This window comes from Triticum dicoccoides, chromosome 4B (assembly GCF_002162155.2).
Source record: "Triticum dicoccoides isolate Atlit2015 ecotype Zavitan chromosome 4B, WEW_v2.0, whole genome shotgun sequence".
In the NCBI taxonomy this organism is placed as follows: Eukaryota; Viridiplantae; Streptophyta; class Magnoliopsida; order Poales; family Poaceae; genus Triticum; species Triticum dicoccoides.
The window spans coordinates 31376922-31389541 of NC_041387.1; the positions used below are offsets into that span (position 1 = coordinate 31376922).

Here is a 12620-nt window from a genome sequence, read left to right on the forward strand (position 1 = left end):
CGGGTGTTACTCATAATGTTTTGTATCCGCTTGATGCTTCATTTTGAGATAATAAAATTGCCCTTTATCGGAAAAAAAGTTGAACTTTATAAAGTTTTGATCGAAGTTTCACCAAGATTGTAGGAAAATTTACTAACATTCACGATATCAAATCAATATAATTAGGTGTATCAAGGAATTAATTTTCATATTACACATGTTTAGTGTGTTGATATTTTTCAATATAAATTTGGTCGAACATTATGAAGTTTGACTTGAGACGAATCTTATATACAGCAGAGTAAAAAGATACCAGTGGGAGTACGGCTGTTTCTTGGCGAGGTTTACTTTGTCACCTTTTGGTTTTTTTTTTTTTAGAAAAGGAGGATGACCCCCGGCCTCTGCATCTGGGAGATGCATACGGCCACTTTATTGATTATTCTCGAGGACCTTACAAAGTATTACAACAATATGCCTGAATCCGCCATCTTGGCAACATATGCCACTACTCCTATCCATATGATGAAGGGGTGCTACCTGGGCCACATACCCGGTCTACTCACCTAAACCTATCATCAAAAGCCAGAAGCTCCAGCCTAGCCACATACCGGGTCTGGGGCATAAACTGGTCTGACGCACTCACATGTGTCGTCGCCGCCATCTTTCATAGGTCCGTCTTCAGAGCAGATATTGAGGCTTCTACCTTGTCAGGCCACTCCGTCATCGACGCCACCTTGACGCCAAACAACTACCTCCACCTGCGCGAGTCCATCCCCGCGCATCGGGCGCCGAGTCTCCACTGCACCACGCCGCCGAGATTCGCCGTCATCAATGTGAAGGATGAAGTACCGCTCCACCAATAAGGCACCCGCTGGTCCCTCGATCCCATGTACGCCTCCAAGAATGACGCCCCCAAGGAGGAAACGACACCAACGCGTCGCCATCATCCGATCAACTGATCTAGGGTTTCCCCCGGAGGTAGCGGATAGAGGTCTAGAGCTTCTCCACGGCGATGCCTTCAAGAAGGTAATGACACCACAGGGTGCCACCAACGCCGGTCTTGGCAACAAGCCGAGCACAAGGTTTTCACCCGGATCCGCTCGAAGAACCTCCATCACGTATTGTGCGCACGGGTCGCCGCCGATCTGAGCCGCCGCACATCGAGCAAGCCGCACCGGGCAGATCGGATCTGTCCGGAGGGCAAACCACACATGGCGCCGACCCAACCACCAGGCCCTCCATACCGCCACCGCCGATCCGAGGACAGATGGTCCGCCGCTGCAGATCCGGCCACCACCGCCGAACGCAGCCAAGGCCGCTGCCCGACGCAGGGCCGGCCGCCGCAACCGCCACCACCACCGCCCTAGGACGAGGCCGCCGCCGCGCTGCCGCCGGTCAAGGCAGGCCCGCCACGCCACGGAGGCCAGATCGGCCGTGCCACCTCACGCCGCGGAGCTCCGCACCATCCCCATGGCGCGGGAGAGAGGAAAGGCCCCCGCCACCACCGTCAGCCCCCGGGCAAAAGGCCGGCGGCGTCCTTCGGCGGCGGCGGAGGGAGGGATGGAAGGAGGGGGAGCCCCGGCGGCTAGGGTTGGGATCCCGCCCGAGTCGCCCGGGCGGGGGCGACGCGGGGGGGCGGGGGGCGGGGACCGTCTTTTAAAATGGGGAGCGTCACCTTTTGGGTACCCCAGCGATGGCCATGGCGTGACAATTGCCACAGATCTACTTTGTTTCCTCTACATGTCCTGTACGAGGGAAGCAAAACTTCTCTTCTGGCACACGCTGGAGGCCTAAGATTGCCTCTCCAGCTTATGATTGTATCAGACACAGGCGCATACAACATTACATAACGTTAAAATTCTTCGGACATAACAACGAACATCATCATGTCCCGGAGACGTCAGGCAAGGAAAGGAAATTGGAAGGAGATTCACCACCATATTTAAAACTGTGCTGCAAAAGCTACAAAACCTCGATGTTACAAACCGTCTCCAACCAGCCTTATTCTGTGAGTAAAACAGACGTACACACTTTTTTGGACACTATAAAAGACACCACCTCCACGTCTAAATGACTCGGGTCACAATGTCTATCAAGTCAGGCACATCAGTCCGGAGCCTCAGATCGCCTCCCTGATGACAAGGTTGATGCCGAACGACGCCGTGCAGAGGATCAGCCCGATGATCGCCAAGAAGTTGAGCCCCCTGCAGAGTTCACCAAAGCGAAAAGAAAATCGACAAGATCAGAACCACTTCAATAAAAAGTCAGACTTGGACATGGACAACAAGGAAATGAAATTCTTTGATGACAATGCAAGTTCGGGCTCATCGACGCGTTATTCGGCATCATAGGCTACAAATTTGGTTCAGGTCAACCATTTTTCATACTCAATTCAGAGTTCACAACTTTGCCCCTCCCACTCATCGTTCATAAAACCGGGGTGGTTGACATAGGAGGCACAGAAGCTTAGGTAGGATTTTATTTATTTTTGACCGTGAGAAGCTTAGGTAGGATTTTATTTATTTTTGACCGTGAGAAGCTTAGGTAGGATTGCAGCATCACATCCAATAACCAATGTCCTACTTTACGATGCAATGTGAATGAATCTCACCTACCAACCAAGGTCTTCCTTCACCTACAGCAATGGCCCATGTCAATTCAGAAAAAGATTTGCAGGCAAGCAGTAGTGGGGCGCTAGCTGTTAGCTGCTGGGGCCTCAGGCAAAATTGTGAATGAAGAATTGGAGACAAAAGGCATCTCTCTCTGTGCAGGAGGTTGAAGAAACGCTTCAAAGCTACGTACTTCAGGTCGTCGGTGAGAATCATCGAAGCCGCTCATTATGAGCACACCTTTGACATGACTTGGTTAGTGGAGCAGCACCAAGTTGAGCCCTGCTCTGCCCACTCACCGCATTAATGAGTTGAGTGTGGTTGACTAATACTACCATGTGAATGAAATCAACTGTAGCATGTATGATTCCCAGGACTGAGAATTTCCTAAGAAACTAGCAGTAAAACATGCTGGAAATTAAGGGGATCTCTCCCCAGGCATTTGATTTGGATGCCATTATCATCTGAATCATCTGCAGGGTTGCTCATCGCTGAGCAGAGAAAAAAGGGAAATCGTACCCAAGCTTGAGGCGGTTCTCCGGGACGCCGGTGGCGTAGCCCTTGAAGTAGAAGAACCTGGCGACGGTGTAGAGGAGCCCCAGCGCGGCGGCGACGACCGGGTGCTGCAGGCCACCGAGCAGCACCGTGACGAAGAAGAGCGGCATCATCTCCAGCGAGTTCTGGTGCCCCCTCTGCAATCCCCACAACACAAGCCCACAAGAATTCGTTCAGTCAACTCGCTCGAATAACAGAGACGAAATGAAATCAGCGGGGCGGAGAGGGAATCTGGCGGCGGCGGCGGCGGACCTGGACGCAGTTGAAGCGCTTGGCGTCCTTGTTCTCCGCCTCGGTGGCGTACATGGTGGGGTAGAACACCTTGTACCTGAAAGAACAAGCGGCGGCGCAGGATCGTCAAGCTCCAAAATCAAATTCTACAGGACATGAATGGGCAAATCAATGAAGAAAGAAACACCTACTTCTTGCGGGCGGCGCCGACCTGGAAGCTCATCCAGAAGTTGAGGAAGGCGTAGGCCACCACGACGAGCACCACGTAGCCGTATTCCTTGGTCAGCTCCACCAACACCGCCATCGTCGTCTACCTTTGGTCTCTTCTCTGGAGTTTCTCTGGATTTTATTTCTTCCTTGGAAACCGAGATTGGATGGGAATTGGGATGGAGCGAAGGTCTATATATAATATAGAGAGTGGAAGGCTCTGGAGAAGTCTCAGAATAAGTTCCTGCCCTCCGGCCCAAGAAAGCCTCGACCGATTCGCTCCCTCGGGCCCATCTCGGCCACGACCAACCGCCCAATGGGCCAGCCAGCACAGTAGTATTACTTTCCCTTTTTCTCTTCTAAAAAAAAATACTTTCCCTTTTTCTCCGATCTGTCCCTAACTTTTTCCAGCGAGGCATTGGAGATATTCCAGACGCCTTTTTTTTCAATAAAAACATTTCAAGACGATAGATACTAGTACTAGGTAAGTATTGAGTACTTTGTTACCCTCAAAAAAAAAGTATTGAGTACTTACTAATTTGGAGTGAACACGTTCAATTGTTTTTACAATTTTGATGTTCGATTTGACCTGGAGAGAGCTTTGCCGCTAAGACCCTGCCTAGGTCAACGGGAGGCTGGCCGGCGTCACGCGTGACGTCTGCCTGAACGTCGCCATTGGAATCATCGACATCTCGATTCTGGAATGAATCTGGTGTGGATCTTTGGAATTCCGTGGTTTCAGATACCATGAGCACACAGAGGCAGAGAGGTCGAAGAAGTCTTCGGTTGGAGATCGTGGAAGCAACAGATGACGTGGACTCTGCTCTCGACTTGCGGAAAAAGAAAGAAAATCGCGGGCTGGTAGTTCACGGCGTGGAAAGCGAGTGAACGGTCCACCGGGCTGTTCGTAATGAATCATGGAAATGGAACACTGATGTGGGTCTTGTCTCCAGTTCGTTTGGTAGCACTAACTGCTCCGGCTCCGCTGTTCAGTCATTTTGTTTGATTTCCTTGCTTTTCAGAAGATGTGGGGCAGGTGGTCGTGATGCAGAGCACGCATGGTGCGAAATGGGGGGATAAATTGCAGTTAGAAATGATCAGGTCTTTCTGGTTGTAGACTTGGACTTTTATAACTTTACATGAGTAAAATCGCCCAGGGGCTACAGCATCTACAAACGGACTTACAAATCCGACGCCAAACGGCCACGGATGCGATCTGACGCGTCCACGGACAGTAATCGGTCACGTCTTAAATTTGCTCATCTGCATCCAAATCTCTCGTATTTCATCCCCTAAATCCATATAAACCATGTAAAACAAATTTACGTACTACGACACCCTCCCTACGATCCGTCGTCCCAGATGTCCATGACGTCGGTGCGGGGCGTCGGATGGACGAGCGCGTAGGAGGGATCCTCCTCATCCTCCTCCTCCTACTTGACCTCATCCATATACGCGAGCATCTCCTCCTCCTCCGCGGCGTGCTCCGCCTCCATCTCCCACCGACGACGGCATCTGGCGTCCGCATCCGACTCCAAGCGGAGGGAATCGAGGATGACATGCTGCTCTGCCTGTAGATCCGCGTCCCTAGTGTCCCCCACATCCTCCTCCGTCTCCTCCTCCTCTTCCTCCTCCTCCAAGTCCTCCTCTAGATCCACTGCATCCGGAGGTAACCCCGCGGCGATCCGGTCTTCACGCCTTGCCTGGATCTACTCAAGGAGATGCAGCAGGCGCTCTGCTGGCGTTAGATATGGACAGCTCCTTACCCAGCGGCGTGGGGGATGGCTACTAGTGGTGCCATACAGGAGTGGAAAGTGGCGGCGGGACGGACGGGAGGGGGAAAATGTGGACGGGTAGGGTTTCGGTGTCGATGGTCGGCTTACTATGCGACCCGCCAGAGTGTCGTCGCGTGGCGTCGTCGGTTCGATGGAGGAGACGAGCTTCGAACTGTCGGGTTTTTGAAGTGTTTCCTATGGGACCCCAACGTCCGTCCGACGTGGCAGATGCGCCCGGGCGCCCCCACCCCCTCCTTCGTATCCGCCCATATTCGGGCTGGATATGAGGGGTGCTAGTCAGCCCAAGCGTTTATGATCCATTTGAGGAGCCCGTCTGGGTCGCATTTTCGTGACCGGGTACTGAACGGGTCATCCGCCCAGACGTTTGTGGCGGATTTGGGGCGCTCGGCTGTAGATGCTCTCAAGAGTGTGTCGCATCTTCAGGTCTGAATAATCAAGAGGTCATGAACAAGGCCAAGGTCTGATCGGGGACAGTGACGCGTCGGTGGCTCGTTCCGCCGACGATAGTGGTCGTTCGGTGGTCTGAAATCTCGATGTAGTTTTTTATTATGTTTAAGATGCTTGTACTTTCGATGAACTTTTATAATAGATCTGGATTTTTTTTTGTCAAAAGAAAGAGTGTGCTTTCCTACGAACACGAGGATTAAGATGAGTCACTGGAAATGCTTGAAAGGAAGGGATCATCGTCGGCGTTGGCAGAGGCATGAACTTACCATCACCAGAAATACTAAGAACATATTAGCAAAATAGAAAATAGTAAAAACAAACACATTTTGCCAGGCATGCATATAGTCGTCGTTTAACACCACCGAATCTTTCTCTCTCACACACACACAATTCCGTTATCACCTACTACTGATATAAAAACGCAATGACAACTTCAATGTGGATCATCAAATCGTTCTAGATGTTCGGATTGGACGGTCTGAAAAGTTTTGCCATCTAACGACGGTTATAAAAAATATCCAGAAGTGGAACCAAACATAGTGGAGGTTTGTGAGCATTCGGACCCGCGTCACATCAGAATCCGACACGCCTGGCCCACCCGGAGCCCACACACTTGGATATTCCCACCATTGTTTCCATGCCAATGCATGCCCTTTCCCACTACCTCCACATCGATCACGCTTTCCCCCACCGTTTCAGTCCGTTCCACCCTCGACGGAGCCGTTGCAAGATAACCCGACGGAGGCGCTAGTCGTCCCGCCGGAGTCCGAGGACTCGAGCGTGGTGGACGCCTGCATGGCCGTGTCCGCGGAACGCAACGCCCGCCGTCACACAGCAAAAAAGCAGTGTAGAACTGCAACCAGCCGGTCAGAACTCAGAAGTGCATCACATTTTCAGGTCTGAATGACCAACCGGTGGATCACCAACCACAACCAGTGCGTGCTTTGGAATGAACACAATGACTAAACGAGTCACTGAAAATGAATAAAAGGAAGGAAACATCGTCGTCGTCGTCGTAGGATAGGCAATGAACTTCCCATTCATCACAAATAATAAGAACGAACACTCACATTCCGTCAGAGTCAATACACCACACGCAGATAGTCGTCTAACACCCACAGAAACACAGCAAACAATCCCTCACGGCAACCAAATGTAACAGAGGAATGCAGTGCAGACTGTCAGGCGGCGTTGACGACCATCTTCATCCCGAAGTTGCAGTGGTAGAGGCGGGTGCACATGAAGCGGTTGTCGCCCCTGGCCAGCCTCACGGCGTCGTTGCCGGACTCGTAGGTCCTCGACCCCGCCGGCGTGGTGCACCGGCTGTACCCCTCCTCGCCCACCGCCACCACGTTGTGGATCAACGGGTTGTACCTGAACACTGCGCGACCGCGCCCAGAAAAGAAGAGAACCGTCATAAACCTTCAGCCATACCCCATCTGAACGCAAGATGTGTGCGTTAATTAGGTTTTCACTTACCGAGGACGTCGCCGGCGCGGAACTGCTTCCCGTTGGGCCAGCTGGCGCTGCTGAGGGACCAGCCGCCGCCGTCGCCGACGTAGTAGGGGGCCGCGCTGGCGACGCCCATGCAGCAGCACGCGACGGCGAGCGCCGCGGCGGCGACGACGGCGCCTCGCCTTGCGCCGCCTCTTCCCCCGGCCATTTCGCTAGCCACCCGCCGGAGCGCTTTCACCTCCGAGGGAGTGGTGAGTGGTGACTGGTGATGCAAGCGAAGGAGGGCGCTCACAAATGAAGGTGGCAATGCTGTGAAGTAGACCCAGCAGGCAGCAGCAGCTGAAGGTGAAGGGAAGGGAACCGGAGCGTGGTGCAGCTGGCCGGTGGCAGGCCGCCTCGGGGCGCGGGAGCGCAGTACAATCAATGCCCGTAGCGTGGCGTCGCAGGAGGCCGCAGTGTAGTGGATGGCTTCAATGCGGCATAGGACGCGAGCCCGTGATCGCACCAGTGTAACATTCATGGCATCGATGCCGGCCTACTGGCATCGATCGGAGGGATGCCAAGAAGCCAAGTCTCACTGTGATACAAATGAAACATTTATGACTTATTCAAAACTATTTTTTAAAATGTTCAACATCCATTAAAATGTTCCAAACTATTTTTTAAAATGTTCAAAAGAAATTGGAAAAACATAAATATTTCGTTTGTGAATACACATTTTTATTTATTTGAGCTCAAAAGGCTATTTAATCACAAACCATACATCCAAGTGGGTTGAAACTTTCCCATGATACAAATGAAACATTTATGACTTATTCAAAAAAAAAATCTAAACACTTTTAAGATTCTTAGTTCGGAATATGGGCCAATTTGATACGTCGGATCTTTAATGAATGGCTGATAAAGAGGGGTAAGTCATGGTGAGACTTGGCTTCATGAAGTCATGAGGTTGCATCCGTATCGGAGACGCGGTATGTTTTCCTTGCCCTTGAACAACCGAATGCCCACTAGCAGCTTCAGCATTTCTTCACCGACCTGCTTGGTTGTTTTGTATTGCCGTTTACGCCAACTGAGCAAAATGTCATCTGCTCTGTTGTCTGAAACCCTGTTGTTTGCCGAATTTCCTATATGACGCTCTCTGCGTCAAATAGTCAATCCAACACATATAAACGACCGAGCTAGCGGCAAACTGGGCCGGCCCATTATCCAGCTTTAGAATAGTGTTTTCTGTTTGGTTTTCTTCCGTTTTGGGGAACCTTCTTTAGGGTTTTTGAACCTGTTTCGTCTGTTAGTTTCTTTTACTTGGTTTCGTTTTTCTTTTCTTTTCATTTTTTCAACAATTCAAAATTTCAAAAAATGTAAAAAAATCATCAAATTTTATTTAGTATTTCAATATCTATTCATTTTTTAAAATATGTTCTGTATTTTAATAAACAATTTTTCGAAAAATAATATAAAATCTTCATTTTTTGAAAGATTCTAAAAATATTTGTAAATTCAAAAATGTGTCCATGTTTTACAAAAAGTGTTTCAATTTCAGAAATGTTTATAATCTTTATTTGGTTGATTTCTTTAAATGAACATAATTTAAGAAATCTCAAGTTTTAACAATTTGTTCATCTTTTTTAAAATGTTCAGCTTTCTTCCAAATTTGAATTCGTGTTTTTTACAAAAAAAAAACAATTTTTTTGTGCTCTCAAAAACTGTTCAAAAATTTTATGTGTTTTCCAAAAAAAAAAGTTCACATAATTCAAACACATGCAAGTATGCTATGGCACCGTGCTACAGTAGCCGCTAGTAGGTCGGCCCAATTGGATCACGCTATGCACCCTGCTACTGCTGGATGCGGGAGGTCCCGTTGTTTGCTACTAGTAGAGAACATGTTAGTTGCGTTGTGTTGGGCTCTCCTTTTGTTTATATAGAGAGAAGGTGTTGAGCTCTCTCCTACCACAGAGAGGGAGCAAAATTACTTCTAAAGAGGTATTCCTGAAAGGTCACTTCCATATCACATTTTCATCATGCGTTGGATTTCTCACGTCGAGATCTTCAGAACGAGATCCCATATTAATAGATTTCAACGGAAAACTTTTTTCACGAAAAAACCCATAGCCGGGAGCATGGTTTTTCGTACTTCTTTTCCTTCTCGAGAAGCACATATATGTGCCTCCCGAGATATTAGGATCCTTGGTGAACTAAAGTGTTTGATCGGTTTCTCTACCTCTTGACTGATGGCTACATATATGTGTTTTTCAATATTTTGTTCATATAATACAAACACATGCAACTATGCTACGTCTCCGCGCTACATTAGCGGTTGGTAGGTCGGCCTAGTTGGATCACCCTATGCACTCAGCTACTACTGGATGCAGCGAGCGACATATAGGAGGTCCCGTTGTTTGTCACGAGTTGGGAACACACTAGTTGCGCTGTGTTGGGCTCTCTCCTACCACATAGAGAGGGGGAGCAAAATTACTCTTAAAGTGGTACCCCATGCAAAGGTCACTTCTATCTTTAATTTTTTTCATGCGTTGGATTTGTCGCGTCGAGATCTTTGAAATTAGGTCCCATGTTAATAGATTTCGACTGACGTTTTTTCCACAAAAAAAGCATAAGATAAAACCCGTAGCCGGAAGCTCGGTTTTTTTATTCTACTTTTTCCTTTTCGACAAGCACATATCTGTGTCTCCACGAGATATTTGGGTCCTTGGCGAACTAAATCGTTTGATCGGCCTCTCTCCCTCTCGACTGATCGCTAGATATCACGGCCCTTGTATTTACTCCAGACATGATGTAAGATTTGTCTTAAGTCAACTTTCGTAAAGTCTGAACAAATTTGTAACAAAAATTGTCAACATTCACTCTACCAAATCAATGTCATTAGATGTAGGAGTATCATAGATTTAATTTTCATATTGTATCTTTAGTATTTTAGATAGATGTTGATATTTTTTAAAATATAAACTTGATCAAACTTTACGAATTTGACTTTAAACATAACTTATTTTTTATTTATTTTTGCCGATAGAAAGAGAGTTTTATTCCATATGCATATGGTTACAATCAAGAGGCACCAAATCCTTGATACAAGAAGGGCTTCTCCCTAGCCATACAGCAGTAGTGAACTTCGTACGACTATACAATGCCAACTGATGTGCTACCCTATTTTGCTCACGCTTGATTTTTGATGGAACAAACTACCGAGTCTCCATATGATGCTTGATCTCCGTCACCAAGTGTCCATAAGCTGACCGGGTTAAGCTCTCCCCGGTCAATGCTGCCAACGCCGATGCTGAGTCTGACTGTACAACAATTGGCATGCAAGAATGCTGCACGGCTAGTGCCATGCCTTGCATGATCGCATGCAGTTCCGCTTTCAATGCGTCGTTGCAATTGAATATACACCTGTATGCTGCAAAGATTACACTTCCATCTTGACGCCGAAGGATCATACCCACCCGCAGCAGACCCGTCCTCCTACATGAAAGCACCGTCCAGGCAGCGAATTTAGCCGGCGGCCGCGGCCAAGCCAAAGGAGTGCTCGGCCTTAAACATAACTTATGCACAGAGTAAAAAGAAACGGATGAGTAATCACACAACAACTCAAAAATCTGATATACAAGCATTAAAGCACACACAACCGGAACACCAGAGTTATTCCTTTGCTCACGTGCACTGCACACAAAACACGCTCTATTAATTTCTCTCGAGCTAGTACCAAGCGGCCAGACGGCCCAACACCCACGAACTCGAGAGCCGGGACGCGGGCATTTTATTTGAACACGTACTACGCATCATGCAGTTCGTAGCTTCAGTAAATCGAAGACGGAAAGTAAACTAAAGTTGATTAATAAGCACCGGCCGGCCGGCTGGCCGGTGGTCGGAGAGACGGATCACGCGGCGGTGACGGCCATCTTCATGCCGGCCTGGCAGTGGCCGGGGACGCTGCAGATGAAGTAGTTGGTGCCGCGGGAGAGCGTGACGCGGTCGCTGCCGGAGTTGTACGTCCTGCCGCCCCTCGCCGCGCTGCACGACTTGTACGCCGCCGCGCTCACCGCCACCACGTTGTGAGCCCCGCGCCCGTACCTGAACACTGCACCCACGTACATTTATTTCAGCCCACAAGTTAGCACGGACGTACGAGAAAATAAACAGTGTTGCCAACGGCGGAGCCAGCGTAGAAAGGTTGTGTTCAAGTGAACCCAATAGAATTTATCTGCCGCCTACACAGAAGGTCTAGAATGACCCCTTTGAATAATGTTATGAGGGGGGAGGGGAGCATTGGCCCCCAACCATGGATCAGATATTTTCTTTTAGCGAGATTATATGGAAATTTCTAGCAAACTCCACCACTGCATACAATAGTTAATTCATACTCAAACCCTTAGCGAACCCATTAGCAAAATTTCCTGGCTCCGTCCCAGAGTGTTGCTATAGTGGCGCAAGGAAGCCCGCGTGGCGTTTCCCGGCTCGTCGGAGTGAAAAGTCACTCTTTTTCACCGCAGTGGAGCACTGAGGCGCGCATGCGTCTCTTCTCTTGGCAGCGACTGCGACTCAGCAAGCATGCACGACCCACAGTGCATGGCGTACTCTTGCCACAGACATGTTACGTCTGCTCTACTGACTACTGAGGGCAACGGGACCCTAGCTAGCTATGCTTGCCGTGATCGAGCTTGTAGCGTAGTGCGAGACGAGAGTGAAGCTGGAAGAAGAAAGTAATTAACGTGGCACGCATGGGTGGGAGGGCGAGCACTCACGCAGCACGTCGCCGGCGCGGAAGCGCTTGCCCCTGGGCCAGCCGCCGGAGCTGAGGGCCCAGCCGGCGCGGTCGCCGACGGTGTACACCTTGGACTCGGCGAAGTCGCCGTGGAGGAGCACGCAGAGGAGGACCAGCACGAGCACGGCGGTAGCGCTGCCGCTTCCCTGCGCCATGGCTAGCTGCTGAGCTCGGGAAGGGGGGTGCAGGAGCAGAGGAAGTGAAGACTGGGAGGAGTGCGTGGGTACGAGTGGAGGCTTGGGTGGGTGGTGGTGCTCGGGGCCTCCTTTTATAGGCGGCCACCCACCGTGCCAGCGCATGGCAAAGACTGAGAGGCCAAGAGTGTGGCTGCTACCACACGGGTTGCCACAGCGGCGCGGCGCGTGTGAACGTCGAGCCATTGTGGAAGCCGTGCAGTGCCGTGCCGGTGCGGGTCCAAGCCTAAGGGGAGAGCCCACACCGGGCTTCCTAGCTGGGCAAGGTTGGTGGTCGTAGAGGAATTTACTTGGGTTGAAACCGGCCAACCACCCAAACCCAACATGGAGGTGGCCATACCTCTGGACCGGCTTAGTTTACTGGCAGGGCAAA

General features: G+C 49.9%; 3 protein-coding genes across 3 annotated transcripts; all 3 read right to left on the bottom strand.

Annotated features, from left to right (window-relative positions):
* Positions 1–1893: 1893 nt before the first annotated feature.
* Positions 1894–3752, bottom strand: LOC119294800 (microsomal glutathione S-transferase 3-like). Its single transcript, XM_037573070.1, has 4 exons — positions 3566–3752; positions 3396–3471; positions 3108–3280; positions 1894–2183 (listed from the first exon to the last, which is right to left on the bottom strand). Exons 1-4 carry the CDS (start codon positions 3676–3678, stop codon positions 2099–2101), a joined length of 447 nt encoding a protein of 148 aa, XP_037428967.1. The 5' UTR covers positions 3679–3752; the 3' UTR covers positions 1894–2098.
* Positions 3753–6783: 3031 nt separating this feature from the next.
* On the bottom strand, positions 6784–7683 carry LOC119293276 (basic blue protein-like). The gene is made up of 2 exons (XM_037571800.1): positions 7304–7683; positions 6784–7205 (listed from the first exon to the last, which is right to left on the bottom strand). Exons 1-2 carry the CDS (start codon positions 7485–7487, stop codon positions 7006–7008), a joined length of 384 nt encoding a protein of 127 aa, XP_037427697.1. The 5' UTR covers positions 7488–7683; the 3' UTR covers positions 6784–7005.
* Positions 7684–10862: 3179 nt separating this feature from the next.
* LOC119294801 (chemocyanin-like) lies at positions 10863–12310 on the bottom strand. The gene is made up of 2 exons (XM_037573071.1): positions 12034–12310; positions 10863–11369 (listed from the first exon to the last, which is right to left on the bottom strand). Exons 1-2 carry the CDS (start codon positions 12206–12208, stop codon positions 11170–11172), a joined length of 375 nt encoding a protein of 124 aa, XP_037428968.1. The 5' UTR covers positions 12209–12310; the 3' UTR covers positions 10863–11169.
* Between the last annotated feature and the right edge of the window lie 310 nt (positions 12311–12620).